Genomic DNA, 25,750 nt, shown 5'->3' on the forward strand with positions numbered 1-25,750 from the left:
AATTCTCAAGCCCCTTCAGGTCTCCTCCACAGGCCACCTCTAAAACAGTTGGAAGTTTATGCAAATCAGTGGTTTACCTGAGTAAACATCACAAAAAATTAACAAAACCACTTCCTCTTGATCTGTTTGTAAGGAATCTCTTCAGATGCACTTTCTGAGTTAGAAGCCTAGCAGGGGGCATCCACATTTTTTTCTAATGTGGCCTAAGGGAAACTCCTCTGCAGGTCTGGAGAACCTCTGAGGGCAGGGGGCATGGTTGGATGTGGCTCTTCACAGGTCAAAGGATTTTGAAGCAAACGGGGGAAAAAAAGCACTGCTCTCAGGTAACATCTCCAGTTCTAAGGGATGGGTAAACATCTGTCATTCCTGCACTGTCTAGCGCTGGTCGGTTAATTACATGCTAACACAGAGAGGCAAAGTTAGCCCGGAGGTGATGGCCTGGTACCTATCTGACACCTCTTGAGAAACGTGTTGGTACAGTGGCTGCATTTAAGAGAACTGCAGAAACTTCTCCAAAGGAGCTGTGACGACTAAGGTTCCAGAACTCAGACAGATAAATGCTCTCCCTCTCCTTTTCTCCCACCCATCCACACAGGCCTAGGAGATAAGATAAATGGAATTTTTTCTTGTGAGCTTCAGGCATTAAATGCTCTGTTCCTGACCCTTCACCTTTGATAATTAAAATCCATTCAGTTTGCAGGGTTCAGTGGTTTCAATTTAGTGTTTGTTGTTAGTACAGTTACAGCAAGAAGTACTTTTAAATAGGTGATTTTCTGCCTTCTCTCTGAGAGCAGAGTAAAACGGAATGCGGGAGAAAAGGAGGAGTTAACTATTTTGAAAAAGGCGAATGGAGTAGGCAACAGCCTCCCCCCTTTCCTCCCCGCAATAAGGTTCGCCAAGTTTTCCTCGATTTCTTTCTCCGGGCTCTATGGAAGCATCAGCTCCTCCCCGTGGGCCTTCAAAACTATCTTTCATTTGGGAGCGATTCTTGAGTCCAGCCAGAAACGTACGGGTCATTAGAAGCGATTAAGAGCAAGTCAGAGGCAGAGGCCTGGCAAGGCAGGGGTGCGTGGAGTCGTGGCCAGAGTGGAGGGGAAGGCCGGGTGTAGCTCCCGAGCCGCGAGGCCGGGGAGGGGCAGAAGGAGGGGGAAGCGGGGCAGGCCGGTGGTCGGGGTCCCACAGGGGGAGGGGGTCCCACAGGGGGAGGGGGTCCCCGTTTCCCCCTCCCCATCCTCACCACTACGGGCTCCGGGCTCCGGTGACGTTGTGGTTTCCTCCTCCCTCGGCTGAGCCTCGCGCCCGCTGCATCCCGCCCTCCTCCGGGTTAGCCCACACCCCACCCGCCCGCGCCCTACGGGCTCCAAGTAGCGCCACCCGAGGCTGCAGCGGTGCATCCCGCTGCGCGGCGCCCACCAGCACCGATGGCTCCTCGGGCGAGCTGAGGACTTGGCTCCGAGGGCGCCGGGCGCCCTGGAGTTGACGGGCGCCGGGAAGGGGCTCTGGAGCCTGGGCCGAGGCTGGTGGGGCTACGCCCGAGAGGGCGAAGTCGCAGCGGGGAGCGGTGAGCAGAGGGGCGCGCGAGGGGGCGGACAGGGGCAAGCAGTGGACGCCGCTTTGGGTTCCCCTCGGCACAACTTTCTTTCGAAGTCTTGTCGGGGTGGCTGGCGGGAGGAGGACAGCCACGTCCCCGGCCGGGCACCAGGCGCCAACCGCTGTGGGCTGAGCGCTGGGGCCCGACTCGGCGGGGTGCCTGGAGGGTGCGCTAGGCGTGAGGTCCCGAGCCTTGCGGCTGTAGGACTTGGGGACAGCCCTTCGTCCCTTTCCGCCCCTTGAGCGCTCAGTGCAGAGCTCGGCGCACCGCGAGAACCCAGAGATCGTTTTCAGTGCGTTGGGTCTACCTTTGCCACAATTTTTCGGACGGCCTGCTGGGCTCTGGCTACACTCTGCTTGTGGTTGGGGGATGCTTGACTCACAGGCTGGGAAGCTCTGTAAGCGATGCCACATGGGCTCAGGATCTGTCGCTGCTGGAATCGGAGCCAAGTCTGTGACCTGAGAGCTTGCTCATTTTCATTGCTCACTTGATCGAGGTAGCAGCCTCTGCTTAGGCCTGCTGGCATGAAAGGTTGAAACCGAATCCGTTGCTTAAAGGAAGGGAGTGCACCTCATTTACCTGGAATTCCTTAGGTCAGGTAGTGACACATAGTTTCTAGGGATCTTTGTGTAGTAAAACTATTAAAAATTATTTTCGTTATAGAAAGTCCTGTTTTAGCCAATGTAACATTAAATTTGAGAATGGACGTTCTTGCTTAGAAACTGTTTAAAAATAGGGTTTTTAAAGTATTTTTCACATTATAGGATTTAATCATCTAGTAATTACCCTTTTCTCAGTTTTTTTGACTTCTCAGTGTGATAACCTGTGAAAAATATGATGTACAATAGTTTGTAGAATATTCAGACAGTACTGCTAAAGTCGAATCACAAAAATGTTTGTAATATGCAAGGAAGAAATAAAATACAGGATTATCAATCTGAGTATTTGACTATTCGTGCCAATTTTCTTTTGAAGTTGCCAAACAGATATAAGTGCCTTTATGAAGTGTTGTAGGTAAAAATGGGGTCTAGTAAAATGGAGAAAGAATTGAATTTGATACCTCTGTTGTTTGGTGACCCATCTGTGTGGGTTCAGCAAAAAGTACAATACAGCGCGGTCCATGTAGAGGTATAGGAGGAAATGCGCCAGCTCTCCTGGAGTCGCTAATGCAGACAGGAAGAAAACCTAAGTAAACATTTGAGAGTTTGAGAGCTTGGAAAGTATCCTTTTTCATTGATTGGCATATGTCAGATCAGTGTCATCATTTTAGTTAATTAAATAAAAACAGTGGTCTACAAAGTACAGTTTTACAGTCAGGTTAAATATTGGTAATACAGTCACCAAATAAAAGGGAATTCTCAAAATAAAAAATAAAAAATCTTGGACAAAGAGAGATTTGCAGCAGAACACACTGTATGTTGGCCTTGCTACTGAGGGCATTATTGGGACCTCCCAGGTCCTGCTGGGTAGACACTGTTTAAAGTTCCTCCCTGACGGTGGGGGCCTGGCTGTGGGACACAACCCCTAACAAGTCAGCTAGGTTGGCCACATGAGGTCAGGACCTTCATAGTGACTGACACTTGTGTGTGCATCTACTTTTGTACTTATAAAACTAGTTCACAATTTAGTTTGTACAGACACAGGCTTTCAGTGAGGTTTGTGATCTTCCGAGTTTGATACCCGACAGTGCTGCTTGAGAGGACCTGATGGTTATCCATGACGTGAGGCTCTTAACATCACAGGTGTTCCCCACCTTTCCCAATGCCTCATTATAGAGATTTTGTAATCTTTAAAACACTCTGAAAGTGTTTTAAAATCATAGGTGAAAATGCATTCTGCAATTAAATAATGAAATATTTATACATTTCTTCATATTATTTGTGGTAGATTATTTAGGTATTTATTTCTACTGCCTGGGACCACAGTGCATTGCATGAAAGCTGTTCTATGATTCCCTTTTAGTATTATGATTTCAACCAATGGTTGGAGAGGAATAAAGGAAGATAAAATATTTAGATTTGAGTTTTAATGTATCAGTAATTTTTGTTTCCAAAAGGAGTAAAGAAATTAGTAAGGAAAGACTAACATTTTTGTGGTTGCAGTAGTTAGTACTTAACCACTGGCATGTTCTGAGTTCTAAGTACATATAGTAAATACTCTTACTCTTTTTTAGCACCCTAATAAAAAGAGAAATATTGTTATTATCCCATGATGCATGTGTGGCAGGCCTTTGAGGAGATCTGGGCTGTGGTAGAGGTAACATCATCATCATCATCATCATACTGGATGTTGTAATTCCATTTACTGAGAGGGGCTGGATCTTTACTCTTCTGGAAGAAGGGGGAAGGCACCTGATGAGGCTCAATGACCAGCAACCTTCTGGAAGTTTCTAAGCAGAGGGCAGGGCAATTCTTATGATTAATGCCTTAGGGCTTTCTCATTACATTACCTTCCCCTATAGTGATCTGTAGAATAAAACTCTTTGGGGGTCACCAAATTGCTAGCAGATATTTGGATGACACAATAAAATTCTCTAAATCTAGAATCAGTGCCCAAAATGGGAATTTGGAAAGTGTATAAAACCAGAGTACTAAAAAGAGAAATTATTTTCTCATGAAATTCATATGGTGAATTGGTGGCAGAAGGGGAAGTAGAGATTAAAATTACAGAATCCTGATGCACTGATCCATTTGCTGATAGCAATAATTAGAAATGGGTGAGTTCTAAAAAGTCTTACTAACTCCAATGTGCAATTCTAGTGGGGAATTCCCTTTTAAAAGTTAAACTTTTCATTAAGTGGATACTGTTTAATTGAATAATTGTTTTTTAAAGAAAAACCTTTTTATGTATGTTAGTAAATAAATGTAGTCCCAAGTTCTGACCCATCTAAATTTAGTGTTTCACAACTCCTAGTTATGTTTAGAACAGTAATTTTGTCAGCTAATGGCGGAGTAGTGTTGTAGAAAAGAATCAAACTGGAAAGAGAAATGCAAAGTATTTGTGGTTGGGTTCAAAAGGGGCCATTAGGGTGAATAAACTCTTCCTTACAAATTCATATGTGTTTGCACAATTGAAGGAAAGTCCCCGTAGATCATACAGCTACAGGAATACTTGCATTTTAAAATTGCCTAGTACTTCCTAATTTTTTTCAAATCTAGTATTTTCATATTTTAGCCCAGTGGAAATGGAGAGTGATGTAGAGCAGGTGACTTGTCTTTTTAGGGGGAAATGGAAATACTGTGAAAATAAGTAATTTGTTTGTAATCTTGCATGTAGTTAGTGGCTATTTTAAAAGTGAGATTAAACTAAATATCATGTTTAATTGTACTTTTCTCCTTTATGACTCCAAATTTATATTATTAAAGACTCTTGCATTTTATTTTCCTACAGATCCAAGTTATTATCCCTTTTAATACTCACCACTGTCCATGAACTGTCAGCTCTCTAGAATGCCTCTGTGCTTCTCAGGCTTCTGTAAACTGTCCTCTGCTCCCTCCTCTTCCTCTCTTCTGTATCTCTTCTCAGGCCTTATAAGGATTCCATTGTGGGGCCTCTGTTAGTTTCTGCAGGACCCTTTACTTTCTGCAGGGCCCTCAGCTTATCACTCTGTTCTCATTACCTGGCCTCAGGTCTTTGGGTGTTTTACCAAGTATGTTGCTTACTACTGACTATGTAGGCAAGCTCCAGCCTGTTGAGGGTGTAGCAGATCCTCTTTCAAATGCCCAGAAGAGTATAAACCTGCAGGAGGCAGAGTGTTCAGAGACATGGTTAGAGATCAAAAAGAAGAAAAGGGATTTGGAAGGAGGAGAGAAAAATTGTTGAGGTCATGTGTTTATTTCCTGAATGCAGTAGTTTGTTCAGTCCTTAATTCAGAATAACATTATGAATTTCAGTGTGCTTAAAGATTAGCACTGGGTTTCTATTTGTTTCAACTGTCTTGGGATATCCCATAAGCATGAGTTTGGTTAGTGTTGTCATGAAATGTTAGTAAACAATTCCTGAAGGAACAGAATTTGCCTCTTCAGAAATATTTAGAAGCTATAAACCTACTGATAATAAGCATGAGTTCTTTTGGCCTTGCATATTTGGGAGTGGTTCTAACTATTAGGTTAGTATAGCCATTTTTAAAAATATAACAGATGACAAATGCAGTTAAGTCTCAGTTACACATACGTGACACATTCATTGTTGATTGTTGGTTGTTTGTGTCTACCTGCTTTTCCTAGATGTGGTCAGAGTGAATTTGCAGCTGAGTGTGTGTGCATGCCAAAATGTTTTTTGATATTATTTATAGAATTAATAATGCCTCTTTCCTCCCCAGTTAATATGAAAAATAGGAGGACAGTCATAGCAAAATTCCTTGTGTGTGTTTAATGTCCTGGCTCTTTTAGTAGAGATTGGATAGGTTCACAGTCAGTTGAAAAAGCTGCCATTTAAATCTGAAATATTTGTCGCACACACATGCCATAGAGACGTAAATGTGTATCTGTTGATTAAATCAAGACTTTTGTGTTAAACTTAGCTAGTAAGCAACAGGTATTTAATACATGCAGATGTGATACCACAACAAAGTTGAATCAGCATTTCATAACTCTTAAAAGAGATTTGTAAAGGAAATCGCCTCACCAAGCTTGTGGGTCTATAATATTTTTATTGATGAAGTAGGCAGGCAATATACTGACTTTACTGTTGCAGCCTAATGGTGATTGCAAGAAAAATGAGAATAATTGTTAGCTTCCTGGAGTGGAAGGTAACAACATTAGGTTGCTTATATAAATTTTGGTTTAAAATGTGATCTGCAGATTATGTTGTGAATCTAGTAGCAGTAGTTCATTTAAAGAAATAATGGGCTGCAAATTGACACTTTGATTTAGAGGAGTCCTTTAGATTGCAGTGTTGCAAGAGTTAATGCATTTCTGAGGTTAGCTTATATCCAGAAAGTTGTGTCAATGACAAGAAACTCAAGAACTGGGTGATAAAATCAACAAGCAGTTCAGATGTGTTTCATGCTAAGGTGTCCTCACCACCCAACACGAGGAGTGGAAACCAGGATGGTGGGGCTATCGTGGGGCTGCCAGGCAGTGCTGCTTACCTTCTTCACAGCTCCGATCAAAAATGTCTTGAAACTGAGCTATTTTTGTTATTTGACTATATCTGAGGAATGACTGTAAGCAGTGGGTTTCTAGAATTTCACACATTCTGGTCAAGAACTGTTCTCGGAGCCTTTGCAGTTCCGTGATGTCTTTCCAGGAGGTACAAGTGGGGTGGGGCTCACCAGCCCGGTGGATCGTCAGGCAGGGGCCGGCTGGGTTTGGGAATCACCTGTGGTGTTTACACTTCTCCCAGGGAGGGGCTGGGCCTGGAGGGAAAGAAAAAGAAGCCTGAAAGGGGATGTTGAGCAGCTGTTTTCCATCTTCCCTGAAGGGAAAGGAGAGGAAATAGACTTACAGCTAGCATCAAGAGGGATTTATGCTAAATGCAGGGAAGTTTTCCAGAATTTTTAACCTTCAGAATAGATTTCTGATGGAGGCCTTTGAGGTCTTCTCTGTTTAGAAAGGTTTAAGAAAGGTTGTCTTGAGGAGATATTAGCATTTGTCTCCTGGGGGTTTAACTTGATGACTTTGCTCAGCTAAAGTAGAAAATCATAGAAATTAAAGATTATTTAATTACAGTTGACCCTTGAACAATGCAGGTTTGAACTGCGTGTGTCCACTTATGTGCAGATTTTTTCAATAAATACATACAGTACTGTAAATGTAGTATCCTTATGATTTTTTAAAATAAGATTTTTCCTCTAGCTTTCTTTGTATTGTAAGAATACAATATATAATTCATATACAAAATATGTGTTAATCAACTGTTTATGTTGTCGGTGAGGCTTCTGGTCAACAATTGGCTGCCAGGTGGTGTCAAAAGCAATATGCAGATTTTCAGCTGAGGCAAGGGTGGTGTCCACTGGGCAAGGACCAGCTGTATCGTGAATACAGAAGACATGGTCCATTTTAATGTCTGAAATACAAGTTGCCTTTATTGTTTCTACTTAGCATTTTTATTTGTTATTACAGAGTATTGGCTAACTGGTTAAACATTAAGCATACATTAAATTCCTTTACCTTTCCATTTAGGTACACATTACAATACATGAAAATCCTCTGTGCTTCATCTGTTTTTACCTCAAATAGGTCACTTTTCTTCATATTTCTTTTTGATTCCAAAAAATCTTGAAAAAGGGTTTTGGCATCAGACTGTGATGTTCCATTTGGGCTTTCAGCAACAACTTTTAGGTTTCTCTGCTGCGTGTTGTACAGTAGAACTAGGCGGGCCCCAGCGACCACACAGATGTCCCAGGCATTCATCAGTCACTGGGCAAACTATACAGGTTGGGCGTGTCAGAAGGGGTCTTCCCTCGTGTACCAAAGTTGTTGTAGCAGTATTGATGGTTAAAACTAATAATTATATTTATAGAAACAATGTGAACTCTGTTTCATGTTTGTTTAGGAAGATAGACTCTCCAGTAGAATGGATTCTGTGGTTTCAGGCCAGTGGTTCTATTTTTTTCTCAATATTAAAATTAGGCAATACCGAAGATGTAATTATCCTAAAAGAGGGTTTATTTTGATGAGCGAAAGGTGTTTGAAAATGCATTCTCAGCCAATATTGGGTCAGTGGACTTCAGGGATGCCAAAAAATTAAGCCCAACAAAGTCAGTGTTGTAGGCAGTTGGAATTAAGTGTTTCAACTTAGTTTTATAGCCCATACTTGTAAAGTAGTTTTGAAATGCTTTTCACAATTACCTTTCTCCAAGACAACTGATTCTTGGGAGTACTAAAAAAGCTGTGGAGTTATCTTAGGTTAGAGTGTGTTTTTGTCAGCCCCTTGAGTTGTGAGGTTAATTTCTTCTTTCTTATTATTTATTGTAAAAACGGACAAATTAGACTCTATTGCCCATGTAGCAAACAGAAGGCCCGTGGGCCAAATCTGGCCCTCCACCTTGTTTCTGCCTTGTGGCAGCACCAAGCTCCTTGCCCCTAGTTAAGGAGTAGTTACATTTCTACAGTCCTAAAATTACATTTGGCCCTTTGAAGGCAACTGTGAGGCTGATGTGGCCCCCGGTGGAAATGAGTTTGACACACCTGCTCTGTTGGTACTAATGAGAGCCCAGGATAATTGGAGAGTGAAATAAGAATCCTAGCCACTAGACCACTGACAGACTGACAGTGACCAGAGGGAGAGAAGAGGAAATTTCAGGGGAGAATGGGAAGGGTTTACAGGAACAAATTTAAAGGACACATGGACAAAAACTAGGGGGAGGGTGGTAATGGGAGGGAAGTGGGGAGGGTTGGGTGGGTGGGCTGGAATGGGAGTAAAAGAGAGAAAACTGTACTTGAACAATGATTAAAATAAAATAAAAATTTTAAATTAAAAAACAGAATCCATCTGTTGCTTTTGTGCAGTAGTTCAGCATATCCCTTCCTAAACACTGGTGTGAAATTTTAACATCCACCTTTTTTCCTAAGGAAACCAATATTATTCAGATTGGTTATTCATGTACTATGATAGGGTTCTAAGATTTTCACTGTTAAATTAAAAAAAAATTTAATATGTTGATTTTTTTAGAGAGAAAGGAATGGGTGGGTAGGGGAGAGAGAAAGAGAGAGACAGAGAGAAACATTAATTTGTTGTTTTATTTATGCATTCATTCATTGATTCTTATATGTGCCCTGACTGGAGATTGATCCTGCAACCTTGGGGTATCGGGATGGTGCTCTAACCAACTGAGCTACCTGACTAGGACACATTAAACTTTTTAGGCTTTTGTGACTTGCATAGCATTCTATATAAAAGTCAAATTAATAAATGGTATTTGAGTATCTGCTGTGGAAACTTGGGAACTTCTAAAATTCAGTTTCACCTCTCCTTTTTACATTTCATGTTGCAAATTTTAGGTTAAGTTAGACTACTTCCAATGCCTGTTTCTAGAGGAAGAAATGTGTGGCAGTATTTATTCTACTAAATTGCCATAAAATGATAAATCCTGTGCCTAAAAATGTTGAATTGAGCTAGCAGCATTAGGCTGTTACATAACAGATGCTTCTTTGTGTGCTTATACCTTTTTTCTTGTTGGGGAAGCCACTGAAGTTGGGTTCAGTGATTGCAAGTTTTAGAAAAGATAAATCTGTGTTACTTGGCGATGAATACTTTGATATATGACTTTTTCCAATGTACTTTTGAACCTGGAGAGTCAGATGAAAGAATGTTGTACTTTAGCGATAGAAATACTGAAAGGATTTAGTCATTCAGCAAGTATTTGCCTAGTTGTGTTTGAGGGGATATCTGGGTGGAGGTCAAGAGAGGAGGCATACAAAATAAATATGATATAGTTTCCAGCCTCGGGGAGCTATAAAATTTGGTTGGAGAAATAACTGAGCATGGGTTTCTGTGAGAACAATTAAATGCATGTAGTAGAATCGCAGGTGGGAAGAGATCTGTAAAGGTTGCATGGGCAGAGAATACTTAGCTGGGAGGGGAGAATGGACTGGGTCTCAGAGGATTTCATGCCAAAAATGGAGGGGGGGAAACACTGTAAGGAGGGCAAATGCACAGGAAGAGGAGTGGGCAGAAAGTGAGGTGGCTGCCAGGTCAAGGAGAACTTCCTAGAAAAATTATGGAAAGTCAATGACATTTTCTTTCTTCCTTCCCTTCCTCAGTAAAATCCTCACCATTGAAAAGCAAAGGGAAGAATTCAATTCTCCCTTCATCTTATATACTTTCAGATAATGATACATCACCCAAATTTATAGAGAGGACTGAAATTTACCAGTGCAAGTATAATGTCCCTGAACTTATCTTAATTCCCTTATCTCCAATACCAAATGGATAGAAGTCACAGATAGTGCCATGCTGGAAAGAAGAAAGGCAAAAAGAAAGTAGATCCTTTCAGGCTACGGGGAGCGTACCAACATCCCAAGACCTGCTGTGACATGTCCATTGCTGTGGCTGTTCTGAGAATGGCTCAGATATAAAGCAAACAGGAGATAGAAGAGCCAAAGACAGCTCATTCGGACACACACAGGAAGAGTGTCATGTGAAGATAAAGGCAGAGAGTGGAGTGAAGCATCTGCAAACACTGTAGCACATCTTACCTCCAAATGGTTTGTCTTGGTACCAAAAGATTTTTATTGCTTCTGTTTATGTAATTAATTTTATACAGCTATATAATTATATGTATAGTTATCTCTGAGTTTTTGAAGGTTTATGTCTTAACACATTAGTTAATCTATTAACTAGTGTTAATCTATTAGTTAATTATTAACTATTAGTTAACCTATTAACTAATAAATCTGAGGGTTTATTAAGTGTCTGGCACTCTTCTAAGGTGTTAGGGATATAACAGAAAGCTAATGCCCTCATGAAGTTTACAGTCTAGACGAGAGAGCCAGACACATAAAAATGAGTGAATTATATAATAGATTAGAAGATTATATGTACAATGAAGAAAAATAAAAACCCAGGAGGAAGATAGGGAATGGTGGTAGTTGTGTACCGTAAGGGTGTGATTTAAATAAGGTAGTCATGGACAGCCTCACTGAGAAAGTGTCATTTGAGCAGATACTTAAAGGGGGTGAGGGAGCAAGCCACGTGGATCCCTGCCGGGACAGGCACATAGGCCCTGAAGAGCGAGGACTCCTCACCTGTGCAAGAATAGGAACAAGGCCACATGGCAAGAACTGGGAAAGACAGGGTAGAGTTGTAGGATGTGAAGGCAGGGAGGCAACAGGGTCAGACCATGCAGAGCCTTGAAAGGTATTGTCAGCACTTTGGTTCTTACTCTGAATGAGATGGGGGGCTGTTGCAGGGTTTTAAACAGAGTGGTGACATAATCTGAATTATGCTTGGACAGGATGGCTCTGGTCCCGATGTTGAGAAGGACCAGTGGGAGGTGAGGGTGAAGGCAGAGAGGCTAATTTAGCGGCTTTTGCAGCAATTCAGGCAAGATGTGGTGTGGTTTAGGCCATTATGGGGGTGGCAAAATTGGCTGGATTCTGAGTGTATTTTGAGGGTGGAGTCAACAAAATTTGCTGATGGTTTGGATATGGATTCAGAGGAAGGGAAGGAAAGGAGGGGGGATTTGGGCCTGAATTGCTGGCAGGATTTGTTGCTGTTCACTGAAATGAGGAAGTCTAAGAAGGCAGTGTCTGCGTCTTTGGGTTAATCACATCTGTGTCATTGTTTTACAAACCAAATCTGTGGTGTTCTGGGATTTGATTATGATTCATAAGAGGACATTTGGAAAGTACTCAGATGAGGCCAACAAACTATGATTTGTGAGACAAAAATGACAAAAAGTACATACAAAAATGTTGGAGCATGCGAAAGGCAGCAAAAAAAGTAAATTTATCATTGGTGAGTATTTGAAGATTGAAAAATGGAAGAATGCTTAACTATAAGGAATAAAAAAGAGCTTTATGTATAGTGCTAAAAGTATCACTCCGTATGTACCCATCCAATAAATAAAATTTTTGTTTTAAGTTAAATATACTGGAAATGTAGGTTTAATGCCAGCAAATTACTTTCCCATGAGATTCTTGAAAGCCTTTTGCCTACCATCTATGTATTTCATTTTTAGACAATATCTAAAGCTTTTAAGCAATTTGTAAGTCCAATATTTTCTGCTATGTACTTTGTTCCAATAGTAACATCCTTGGACAGAATCCTTTTTCTGGGTTTAAGTCAGAAAACAATAACAAAAGTTGAGTAAAGAGAAGGATTTGGTGAAAAATATCACAATATTTTTTATTCTAATAGGAAGGAGTATTATAGCAAGACTCATAATTCTAACAGGAATTTGGATGACTGGACTAAAACCAAAGGTTGGTGTCCCCAAGACCACTTTCAGACTCAGCGAGTCACTGGAAGGACTCACGTAAAGCTGTTAGAATCGGGGTTTAGTGCAGCCAAAGGATATGCAAATGACAGTCAGCAAAGGGGAAAGGTGCATAGGCCAAACAGTTCAGGAGAAACCAGGCACAGGCCCCAGGTGTCTTCCCTAGTGGAGTTGCACTTCCAGCAACACTATGCAACAACCCATGCCAAGTGTTGCCAGCCAGGGGAGCTTGCCCAGCCCTGGTGTCCAGGGCTTTTATTGGGGTTCTGTCATGTAGACAGATTCTGGCCTACCAGAGCAAAACTAGCAGTTTGTCATAAATCACACTTAGTATAAACTCTCTGATCACACTGGTATCACATCGTTCAAGGCTTCAGGCAGACGAAAAACTCATATCAGACAGAATATTACAAGGGCTCTGCCCTGAGCAATACAAGGGCCAGTGCCAAAGACAGGCCTTTCTGTCTTTCTTCTTCTTCTTTTTTTTTTAGACAGGCCTTTCTTAGAAAAGTGTGGTCTTTGAGCACTAGGCCTGCTGAGTTAGCCCTTCTCTGCCTACTGTGATAGAGCCTTGAACATGGTATTAGTGCTTCGTAGAGTCATTATTATTAGGGGTAAACTTACAGGACCTGATCCTGGAGGAGACGAAATAAGGACATAGCCCAAATATGCACAGTGCTAGTGAACTGGAGTAGATCACATTTAAGAGGTTATACATATTTTGTGGTACTTTGCTTAATAATCTATAATTGATGTCATGACTCATGCCAAAGAACTTTGCAGGTACTGGTCTAGAAGAGCAGAGGAATACGTAGTATTGACTGGAATCAGGAAGGAGGTGGAAAAGAGGAAATGTAGCCTGAAAGTGGATGTTCAGGTAGAGGAATTAGCTCGTGTGACTATGGAGTCTGAGATGTCCTGGCGTGACTTCCAGTCGAAAGGCAGGAGAAAACTGCTATCCCAGCTCCACGGGGTGGGGACAGTAAGGGTGAGGGAGAGGAGAATGTTTTTCTGTGTGTGTGTGTGTGTGTGTGTGTGTGTGTGTGTATAACATATTAGTGTACCATACATATTAGTATGGTATATCAGTAAGCTTTATCTCTCTATATAAATTTTGTTGATGAAGAGATAGTATTATATTTGAAGACTTCTTTTCTCCTTAAATATCTTCAGATACTTGTATGTACCTCGAAAGTTATGTGCAGTTGAGCAGGAAGAAGGAAAACCTCTTGGCATCAAATATTTCATATTTGTCAAAATATTTGGTATTTTTAGTGTCCTGAAAGTCCCCAAGGTTATGAATACACAGTACCCCGTATCTAGTTTTTATGAGCACCTCCTCCTGGCATATGGCACACTCAGTCTGGGTTGGCATGACTTTGGTGTTCTCCTTGATAGGCAGTGATGCTTCTGAAGGCCTTTATTGAACACTTTGTAAATCCTTGGCACCCTTTTATTACTTGGAGTGTAGCATCTAATTGAAGGTCACAGAAACCCTGGGGGAAGGTGCTATTATTTCACCCGTTTTACAGAGGAGAAAATGGGCATGGCTGAGGGTGCGGTGGTGCAGGGATTTGAACCCTGGAAGTCTGGCTCCAGCCTGTGCCCTCAACCACTGACGATGTTCTGAGGGGAAGAATGGTTAACTAGTATTTTGAAGAAACACTTACCAGAAAGTGGTAAGTGTTTTATAGGTGTTATCTCATTTAATCTCCCAACCAGTCCAGGAGAGAAAGACCATTTTTATCTTCACTTTAAATGACTAGGTTTAGATGGTTGGCTCGTCCCAAGCCACACAGTGGTGAAAAGAGCCCCTCTGTGGCCCGTGGCACTCTTCTGAGCCACCTCTCCGTGCTGCACTCTGAGTCTACTGCAGGGAGAGCGTTTTTGCTTTAGTTTTCATGAGCATTTCATTGGTTAGTTTAATGTTATTTGAAACTGTATGTTGTTACATTTAACTGTTGGCTTCATTATCTCTATTCATCTTCTTTTCTCTGCTTTATTTTTTTAGCCCATAGCGCCAGAAAAGAGTGTTTTCATGCTTAAAGTTATTGCTGAGAAAGCTATAGGTGGTTTCTCAGACCCTTCCAGAAAACCTTTGGTTACTTACTGTTCAGAAAAAATTTGAAAACAAAGATTGTTAATTTTCTTTTGAAGTCAGCACAGTAATTTAAATAAATTGCTTTGGACTAAGGGAGAAATTCCTATTTAACTTTAATGGCAGACAGAGTAATACAAATACTGCAGTTAAAAGAAAAAGAACCTCAGAAACATCAGTTTCTTAGATTTTTTTTTATCATATAGTATTTAGAGCAGAACATAGTTTTTCTTGTTTACTTTGTATCCTCATTGCTAGCACATTTCCTGGATTTAACAGCTACTCAGAACATACCTGATTCATTAATATATACAAGAAATTCTTACCCTCAACATGGATAGGGAATTGATATTCCAATTCTGAAAAACAGTGCATTGGAAAATTTAACACATATGCATAAAATACTACTTTTTAAAAGATTCAGGACACCAAAAATAAATACACTTAGTTATGCTCAACATTATTTTGAAAATATCAGAATTAAAAATTAAGGTATTGCATTTCAATCAAAATTATTTTGAAAATAATATCAGAATTAAAAATTAAGGTATTACATTTCAACACCATCGTTGAGAAAATTAATTAAAAGTGTAATAAAGAAGTACCAATCAGATGTCCAATTGTTGGACTGCTAGATAAACTGGAATTTATTTACAGCATAACTTAGAAAGTCTAACCATTTCATTTTGTCTTTTAGCCTTTTTAAAGCAAAATGAAGCACTCCAGTAGTTGCATCAGTGGACTTGCAGACTCCTCACCTCTCCCCTGCTTTCGCTTTGCTCCATGAAAATGATGCACACTTAACTTCCTTTCTACATTTTATAAGACAACCATTCTCTCAAAAACTGGATCTTAATGGTTCTTAATTTTGTAATAATGCGCACCAGGCAAAAACTCTACTACTAAATTAATGCCTGCAGCTAGATAGCCACTAAATTACTCTTTCAAGTAGTCTCTGGTGAATGGGAGATGGAACCTTCAGACTTGACACCAGAAAATATGTATAGCCACTTTAAACATAATTTAGATTAATTACTGTTTTCATAAAAGGAAGTTCTACAACCGTCATTGTTGATGTAGGAAAGAAGTGAGCTTCAGATGTGTTATGAGAAAACGTGTCGTGCACAGAAACTTTCCTGGGGACAATGCAGAAATATTCTCCGACTGCACAGAGCTGCACTTAACTTGCAAACCTAACCTGAAGTTTCTCCAGTGTTGAGTGTAGAGGTTGTGAGCACCATTATTATACACAGTGTGGTTTTGCTGTGTGGGTTCAGGGTTATAATTACTCCCTCAGTAGTTTGTGTAAATTCTTGGGGGTTCCATGTGGTATAATTCCATATTGTGGATTTTTGTTTGGAAATGACTTTTTAGGGAGATATATTTCATTTCACCCTTAAATAAGGAAACAATAAGCCCTCAGTAAAAGGAACTTTCATTTTGATTAAGAGCCCTTGGTTTTTAAAATTTTCTTTTTTGGCTGAGTCTGCAGACTTTACACATCAGGGAGTATAATTTTAGGGAATGATTGTATAGTACCCAAACCATATGTTTTCTTAGGATTTGACATTTTTAAGAATAATGTTAGATTTATTTTACTACAAAAATTTACCAAGAACACATAAGGTTTATTTTGCTATTTCAGAAAAAAATATTTTTCAAAAAATTACTCTAAACCTACATTTAATAAAATCAAAATAGAAAAGTAAGCAGAACTTTAAAATATGTGCATTCCATAAATTAAAATATGTGGAAACAGTGAGGGTAGTATGTATGAGACCACGGTGAGATGTTTCTCAATTACAGGGTTTCTCTGAGAGTTCAGTCCTGCACTAGATCAGAGAAGGAAATGTCGGCTCCGTTAGGATGTATCAGTGCTCTCAGGCCAGCAGAGTTTGCCTAAAACCAGATCAGAGGTCTAAAGAAGGAGGGAACTTGGGTTTCTGTGGAAGCAGGAGTAAGGAAGTGTTGCAGATGCTAACTATGCAGTGTCCACACATTTTTCAGGGGAAAGGGTATGATGTCAGGAGCATTCAGATGTCTGGTTTGCTGGATTATTTTAGGCCTTTATTGTGTTTCCTGCCTTAGTGTGGGAGGTATTTGACTCTCTTAATCATGTAACTAACTACTGGGCCCATCCATTGGGTTGGGAGAACTGGAACGGCTACTCTTGGGTGAGCGTGAGTCTGGTGCGGGGCCAGGGATGGGGGTGGTGGCAGGAGCTGTGGGGGATGTTCATTTTGACCGTCTTTCCTAGATGCCATGACAATTCAATTTTTAAATTTTGTTTTTAATGACATCCCAGATGCTAACAATTCAGCCCCCTTTTAAGTGCAGTTATGGTGGTGATCTTGACTGGTTGAGTCACCCCAAGCCTAAGGCCCCTCCCACTGCTTGTGTTCTGACTCTTTGTTCAACAGGCAATTATCTAATAATTTTACTTCTTGTATAGTTTTTTGATGAAGCCAGAAATATTTCCCAATCTGCTTGATCGTTGTATTCCATATACACGAATGCAGACATTCTGGTTTTATTTATGTTGGGGAAGGAGAGTTTTAGTTTTATTAATGTTGGAGAGCATTTCCTGGGCTGATCAGCTGAAATATTGATGACATTGACTGAGCCAAGACCATACCCTGGACTGAGGTTAGCACAGCAGTTCTGGCAAGGGCAGCAGATGTTCCACGAGAACTCAGGTACCCCTTTCATAATATAAATTCATTACTAGGAAACAGATCCCCAGCCAGAGATAGCAGTATTTCCCAGTCCTTATTGTGGACTTTCTTTTGAAAGAATACAGTAAGAAGTGTAACCTTTTGTACATCAAGAATTGCTGGCCTTGGGAAGCAATCAAACTCAGGTAATAGTTTACTTTGATGTTGTTCTTTTCTTTGGGAGCAACTAATACTTGAAAAATTTCAAGGGTTGCATGCTTTCTTTCCTAGTGAGTGTTGAGCTTACTGTGAACAACGTGTTGAAGAGTCAGGAGTGTTGTGTTTGAGCTTCAGCTGTCTCTTAACATGTGCCATGACCTTGCCCTAGTCAGTTCACATCTCTGGTTCTCATTCTTTTGCTTATAATATTCTGTTTCTTTCAAATAAAATATTTTATGACTAGGATAATATAATCTTATGCCTAAAACTTCTTCCCCTTTTAAAAAATTACAAATATTTATTGAACTCCTACTTCATATCAGGTTCTGCATTACATAGTATTTAATCTCCCCAGGAGGTTGGGGCCATTTTACGAATGAGAGAATGGAGGCTTTGGGACCAAAAGTCACTTGATTAGAACTAGCAGACAGCACAGCTGCAATTATATACCCATGTCTGCCCAGCACATTATATTCATCATAATGCTGTCCTCCTTAGACTTGACACATCTTATAGAAGGGTTTTAATCCATCCTAATTTAGGATATGTTTTACTTTCTGCAGGGTGATTTCTCTATTACATTCTTATACATTCAATGTTTAAAAATTTTTTAAATTATTTTTTAATCCTTTTTATATTTTGTAAGGCCAGAGGAACTGGAAGAACATTTGCAGTGCCATGAGTTTAATTTTTAAACAATCTCATACTTGGGAACACACTTCATTTTGGAAACTTGGTGGACTAATCTAGTTTTCAGTTCTTTTAACGTTCATACCACTCTGTGCTTTCCTTTTGGAAGGATGGCAGAAATGTTGTTGAATTGGTAAAAATTTGGTTATAGGAAAGAAACTTGGCTTAGGATTTAGGAAATTCGGGTTCTAATTCTGCCTCTGAAGTTTACTCTAAGACACTGTTAGAGTAATGGCATACAGTAACTTCATCATATTGTTTTGCCACATTAACTTATTGTAAGTAAAAGATCAAATATGTGAAAAGCACTTCACACAGAATTTCTCTGTCAGAAATCAAAGTAGCTGCAGTGGGCAGTTGGAACCAGAGCTAAAGCAAAATAATTTCTGGCATATTTTTGTTGTACAAGGACCTGCTTAAGATAATTAGAATTTAGACATCTTGTTAAATACTTTTTATATTTTTTGGCTTGGCCTAAGCAAAATGTCAAACTAGGATTACTGCAGATATATGTAGGGCATACAGGTGGAGAGGTAGTCAAATTGCTATCTGAATTGTCTTGTAGTGACAGGTTAATTCTTGAAGGACAATTGTATTCATTAATTGGTTGTAAATTTGGGACTGTTTTGCTCTCTGAGGAGCAAAAAGGAGACAAAAGAATGGGAAAGAAACCTGGATTAGGAAAACCAGTATATTATAGTGGAAGAGAAAAGACTTTGAAGGGAAATGAGGCCTAACAGAGTCTCTCAGTAACGTCCTGAGAACTGACTTATGGGTAACCTATATTATTAGAGTCAGCTGTGGAGGGTAGCCTGCGATTTTGCCATGTTGAAAATGCCATGCTTTTGAGCTGGGCCAAGTGCAACTTAAAGACTTAAGTGAGTTGGCTCTGCTGGGTCTGTCACACAATCGATGAGGTAGAAAATAGCTGAGAGATCATCCACAGACATCTGGAAGTGCAGAATGATTTGTCCAATCTGTGTGTGTGTGTGTGTGTGTGTGTGTGTTTTGTGGTGGGGGAGTTGGCCATTCTGGTAAACTCATTAGCCTTTAACGAATGGCCACTATTTCACTCAGCATTCTCAGCATCTCCCCAAGTTGAGTCATTCAGGCCCCACCTTCAACAAATTTTGCCTTAACCATTTACTTAAAAAAAAACACACACCCAAAACTTTTAAATTTAACTGTACTGAAACAGGAACTTTCTGTATCTGTTGAAATCTCAGGTTTGTTGTGCTAGTTACAATTTTTCCTAATGTTTATTGAAATAAGTATGTAATTGAACACCTGTCCATCTGAGGTTCACCTAAAACTATGTTGAGAAAAGTTCCTTTCATCTAATTTCAGCTCTTCTCTTTACAGAGTGCATTCACAGAATGCCAAAGTAGAGGTTAAAGGAGAAACCCAAAGGCTGGACATAGGGGCTTTGGGTGGAATTTTCTAGACGGACTTAAGAGGGTAGATGGGAATTAGGTTTCCCTATAGGTTATCAGCTTAAAGTAAGTTTGGGTTAGACTTTAGTTATCCTTCCTTCCTTCCTTCCTTCCTTCCTTCCTTCCTTCCTTCCTTCCTTCCTTCCTTCCTTCCTTCCTTCCTTCCTTCCTTCCTTCCTTCCTTCCTTCCTTCCTTCCTTCCTTCCTTCCTTCCTTCCTTCCTTCCTTCCTTCCTTCCTTCCTTCCTTCCTTCCTTCCTTCCTTCCTTCCTTCCTTCCTTCCTTCCTTCCTCCATACTTTTTAGGCTACAGCACTTTCTAGGCCTTGTGAGTGTTTCCCTCCATTAGTTTCCTAGCAGACGTTTTTTCTGAAAAATTCTAAACTTGCATTGGCTTCAAATAAGAGGGAATAAGGTTTCTCCTTGCTCACGTTTAGTGATGATATCTACTCTGCTGGCTCCTAAGCCCAGGAGTCAGTTCGGTTCAGCCAGAGTTCATGAGCCGCGTTTTCTGTGGCAGGCACAGTGCTGAGCCCTGAGATGCGAAGAGAAAGCTGTGGTCCTGCCTTCTGTGAAGCACAGTATATAAACAGCCAGAACAACCCAAGGTAATCCAGCCAGATGCAGGGCAAACGAATTATCCGAATAGATGCACAAAGGCCTTAGTAGCTGGGAGAGCGCTGGGGGTTGGGCATGTGGAGTGTGATGTAAGGGAGGCAGCACACCATGTCAGCCACCTTGAAGGCTGTGGGTTTTTCTCCCCGGGAAGTCTTTGCCGATCGTTCTGCAGAGTTTCTGTGGGTTCTGCGCTGGCCCACATGGAGTTCCAATAAGAATTAATGTTTTATATGTGTGGTAACGCACAGCCTTGCTGCCCTGACACCCTCACATGAATTTCAAGTAATAACTAGGGAACCTTCAATAACAGTTGGCATATTGAGATGGCACCATTCCCAGAACAACATCTTAATGAGGTTCTGTGCTTCAGGAGCAACTCTTCTTGTTTAAATACACTCAGGCACGTCCTACCGAACGGGAAGCAATGTGGCACAAGTGGCTGGGTGCATAGTGTGAGTCCGAAATTGTGAGGGACTCTGTGGAGCAACGCTGACTTTTTCAGTGACTCTGTACCTGGATAGGAGGATGTTATGCATAAGGAAAGAGAAAAAAAAAACAGTCTTAAGCACCTTGAGGGAATGTTTATACAGAATCTAAAATAGAGAATGTCTAGTTTCCACATAGTTTCTTATCCATAACTCAAGCCACCCCCTACCCACCTAGAATAGGGGCTGCACATTCAAAAACCAGGCCCTGGCCAGGCAGCTTGGTTGGTTAGATTTTAACCATTAGACCCTTTAACCGTTAGAGGGTCTTCCTGATTTGCCAGGGTTGCAGGTTTGATCCCCAAGAATCAACCAGTGAGTGCATAAATAAGTGGAACAACAAATCAATGTTGAGCGCTCTCTCTCTCAAAATCAATTTTTAAAAAAGTAGTGGAAAGATCTTTAATTCTATGCATGTAGGGGTCAGTTAAAGGAGAAGTTTCCAATCCATCCTCACTCTGGGTACCTAAAACCCCCACAATGTTAATTGTATTGATGGCTGCATTCAATCTTAGACATTGGGAATTTAATACACACAGGCTTTACAAAAACTGTTAGCATAATTATTGTCTGAAAAGAGCAAGAAATAAAGCTAGGGTTGGGGAGGCCGTGGGGGCTGAGCATTATTACTTCAGATCCAGCCACGTCTTTGTGTTGCTAGAGACCCACACCCCTTCTCAGACACAGCCATGAAGGATTATTTCTTTTGGCCAGGTCTCTGACCTTGAAGGATCCAGCCAGCTGCCTTGAAGTTTGGGTGCTAGACATAATATAGGCAGAGTCCAAGAGTTATTTCTGTTTTATATATTTTATTTAGCATGACTACATTGATCTTTTTTAATTCACCACCAGTTCTTCTCTTGAAGTAAATCTGAAATCCTTTGCAAAACCACCACCATTGATTTCTTACACTGTGTGTATATGCTATAGCACTTTGAGAAATATAAAGAATACTAGAATTTATGGCAGTATCCACAAGTGAGGCCCCAGTGCCTTTCTCTTGGACATTTAGCAAGTCAGGAACCTGGATTGATCTCTAATGTGTGCTAAATCCTTAGTCTTCTTTTTTCTGAATGTGATGAGCCAGTTTTTCCTTGGAGAAATAGTTTGTGTTCAGCTGGGGGGGGGGGGGTGATTTTTCTCGATCAGTTTCTCCCTTTAATAATTGAAAACTACTGTTCATTATTTACATAAAAGCTGTCTTTTTCTAGTCTGCTTTCTATAACCTTTCCCCTCTGAAGAATTTCAAGAATTCCCTGACTTTCCTCTAGGGGATTTTATGCGTGCTTTATCCCAGATGTGAGACATAGACCACTAGGCTGAGGGTGTCTTTCTTTCTTTCTTTTTTTTTCTAATGTTCCTACATTTAAAAGACGTTCTTTTAACCTGTGAGCAAAGCTGCCACTGAAAAAAAAGACTTTATAAAGAAAGTTAAGTAATAAGAAAATATGTGAGCTTGGTTTAAATGTCTGACTTACTGAATGACACTAAAATCCCATATGCACAATGAAAAAGTAGACAGTAGTTTCAAATAATAAGGGGGAAATGCACACGTGTTATTTTAGCCTTTTAATTCTGGGATTTTATTTCCTGACTGAAGGCATGTCGGTTTCCAGTCCCAGCAAGCCCGCGTCTGGTCTTTCCCTGCATGCTTGCTGATGGCAGCCTAGGGAATGCCCGGGCCTGGCAGATGTTTACCCTGGTTTTGTCTTCTCTGTCCCCACCTTCTGCTGACACAAAGAGGATATTAAGCCTTACTCATAATATTTTGTCTGCTTACATTCTCATAGACATATTGATCCTAATCCCTGGTTCAAAATATAGAATGTTAGGAAGCAGGGAGAGATTAGAGTGAAGGAGGCTATGTTAAGAAAGATAGGATTTTCTGGTTTTTCCCTAATGTCCGTTTAGATTCCCAGACCACATTTCACCACCAGCTTTTGGTTATTGTGGTTTTCATATTAGTGGCTAAAAAATAACCATAAAACCTGAACTTTTTGTGTGCTAACTATGAGAAGAATGCCTATTTACGGAAGTATTGGGTTGGCCAGAAAGTTCATTTGGTTTTTTTCTGTAAGATGACTCTAGCAGCGCTTAGTTGTCTTTAACTTCATTTGAAACAATTTTGTTAGATTGTATTGTGACAGCTATCATATCAGTGTGCATTAAAAAATAAACTGATCAGAACTGGTAAATTTTGGGGAAGCCATTTTAATATTGAAGATGGAGGAAAATATGCAACATTTCAGCATATTATGCTTTATTATTTCAACAAAGGTAAAAACACACAACTGAAACACAAAAAAAGGTTTGATCAGTGTATGGAGAAGGTGCTGTGACTGATCGAACATGTCAAAAGTGGTTTGTGAAGTTTCATGCTGGAGATTTCTCACTGGATAGTGGATGCGCCATCCAGTGGAGACCAGTTGAAGTTGGTCGGGGAGACCAGTTGAAGTTGATAGCGATCAAATTGAGGCATCCTTTAAAAACAATCAATGTTATACCATGTGGGGGAGATAGCCCACATACTCAAACTATTCAAATCAATAAAGTTATTCGATGAAAATGAAACCAAATGTCTTTTATTTTATGGAAAAAACCACATGGACTTTTTGGCCAACCTAATATTATTCTGTTTCCCCAAGTCCAAAGTTCTGTGTTCCACAGTGAATATATGCCTGGTGTACCATACCTAATTAATTAATTTTAAATAATTAAGCTTCAGTGAGTTTCTTTCTCTTTTAAATTTTGTTGTTGATTGGGGAGGAATAAGGTAAAAGGTGGTATAAATGGTGATGGAAGGAGACTTGACTTGGGGTGGTAAAGACACAATACAGTATACAGATGATGTATTATAGAATTGTATACTTGAAACCTATATAATTTTATTAACCAATGTCATCCCAATAAATTAAAAAAAAATAAAGCATATACATGGTTAAAAAGAAAAAATCTAAATTCATATATGCTTTATTTTTCAATACAAGGCCTGTCTGGGAAAAAGTCCAGCTGTTGTTAATGTAACAAGAACAATTTGTGCAACGTCAATGTAACCTGGCAGCCAAGGAGAGTGGACTGGAATGTACATGTGTGAACAATGACAACTTCACTGTACTAGTCAGTGGGGATGGTAGATGCTGTTGAGTGAGCATGTGTGGCTATGGCATTCAAAATAATTGAGTGAGTAGGGCAATAAATCTGCATCAGATTTTGTGTTAAGCTTGAATATTCCTCTGTGGAAACTATTCAAATGGTTCAGAAGGCTGCAGCTATGTGCAACTGGTGATTGGCAGCTTCATCATGACAATATGCCCACTTGTGCTTCACGTCTTCTGAAGGCTTTTATGGCAAAACATCAAATCATCCAGGTGACTCAGCCGCTAGATTTGATACCTTGTGACTTCTGGCTTTTCCCACAACTAAAATCACCTTTGAAAGAGAAGCAATTTCAGACCATGGATGAGATTCAGGAAAATATGACAGGTGGCTGATGGAGCTTGGGAGAACTGTGTGATGTCCCAAGGTGCTTACTTCGAAGGGGACTAAGGCATCATTGTCCTATGTTCATTGTTTCTTGTATCTTGTATCTTCTTCAAGAAATGTTTTTATTTTTCATATTACATGGCTGAATACCTTCTGGACAGACCTCATATTTAGACCTTTTCCTAGTAAGTGGGTTGACTACCTACTATGTTTCTACTTTGCAGTGTTTCTTTAGTTAACATATTTTTCTCTTCTTTTTCTTCCTCTTGTAGTATCTTTCAAAGATGGTTTGGCTGCCTTGGAGATTTGGAGATCTGATGCCACGATGAGGACTCACACACGGGGGGCTCCCAGTGTGTTTTTCATATCTTTATTCTGCTTTGTGTCAGCCTACGTCAGTGACGAGAACCCAGAAGTCATGATTCCCTTCACCAATGCCAACTATGACAACCACCCAATGCTGTACTTTTCCAGGGCGGAGGTGGCGGAGCTCCAGCTCAGGGCCACCAGCTCACATGCACACATCGCTGCCCGGCTCACAGAAGCCGTGCATACCATGCTGTCCAGCCCCTTGGAGTACCTGCCTCCCTGGGATCCCAAGGACTACAGCGCCCGCTGGAATGAAATTTACGGCAACAACTTGGGTGCCTTGGCGATGTTCTGTGTGCTGTATCCTGAGAACATTGAAGCCCGAGACATGGCCAAAGACTACATGGAGAGGATGGCAGCTCAGCCTAGTTGGTAGATTTTTGTCTTTTTCTTCTTACTGTATGGATTTTGCAATTTAAAGAAATGAATTTATACTCAGATGAAATCTCAAGAGGCCAGAGTTTCCCATACTTGTTTGTGTGTGTGTGTGTGAGTGAGCATGAGTGAAGGGAGGAGTTACTTGTGATTTGTGTTACCAGTGGCTTCTGAAAGGTCCACAGTTTCAAAAGGTCTCGTAACTTTTGTGTTTAAAGTTAGAAGGAAAATATTTAGATACAACCTAACCAAGGAAAAAATAATTTGTTGAGTTGAGTAAACAGTACCATTTTGATTATTGAGAGTTTTTTTTCATCCTTTTTAAAAAGAATCTATATATGTATATATTATTGTCATCTGCCCTTAGGTTCTGATTGACCCTACCTCCAAGTGGTTAAAACCTTTATTCAGCAAGAAATTTCAGACAATTAAAATGTTTTGCATGATAACATTTATTTTTATGATAATTAGGAGCTAAAAGTAAATGTGATGGGATTAATATGCAGTTTATAAACAAGATCCTATTCAGTTACCAGCAAATTATACAAACCTGTAGAAAAATCAGTGTTGTAGGATACTTGGGTGAGGAATTCTTATTTGTAATAATTTACATGCTGAAATTCGGGTTTGAGGATAATCTTTCTCTTTCTGATTAGTTTAACTATATTTATAGCTGATGTGCCTACTTGCTCCCCAAAAGATATGGATAAATTGATTAATTTAGAGATTCAGTGGGTATTCTTACTTAAACTATGTTTTAATACATATTCATGGTTTAGTTGCACTAAAAAATTTACAAACCATATGAAATACCCTTTTAAAGTTACATAAACTGCTACTTGTCATAGGGCT

The 25,750-nt window shown here is 40.2% G+C and overlaps 1 protein-coding gene across 3 annotated transcripts in view; it reads left to right on the forward strand.

Moving 5' to 3' along the window:
• Positions 1-1,414: 1,414 nt before the first annotated feature.
• DSE (dermatan sulfate epimerase) overlaps positions 1,415-25,750 on the forward strand; it is a 61,981-nt gene continuing 37,645 nt past the window's right edge. Inside the window, exons 1-3 of one of the 3 annotated variants that reach the window (XM_045843900.1) lie at positions 1,415-1,561; positions 20,089-20,176; positions 24,427-24,895. In XM_045843900.1, coding sequence (XP_045699856.1) covers positions 24,480-24,895 — 416 coding nt within the window. In that variant the 5' untranslated portion in view covers positions 1,415-1,561; positions 20,089-20,176; positions 24,427-24,479. Of the gene's footprint in view, positions 1,562-20,088; positions 20,177-24,426; positions 24,896-25,750 lie in introns of those variants that run through there. The other 2 variants (XM_045843899.1, XM_045843901.1) reach the window with 2 other exon arrangements.

The sequence above is a fragment of the Phyllostomus hastatus genome, unplaced genomic scaffold, assembly GCF_019186645.2.
Source record: "Phyllostomus hastatus isolate PE091 unplaced genomic scaffold, TTU_PhHast_1.1 phas_contig_40, whole genome shotgun sequence".
In the NCBI taxonomy this organism is placed as follows: domain Eukaryota; kingdom Metazoa; phylum Chordata; class Mammalia; order Chiroptera; family Phyllostomidae; genus Phyllostomus; species Phyllostomus hastatus.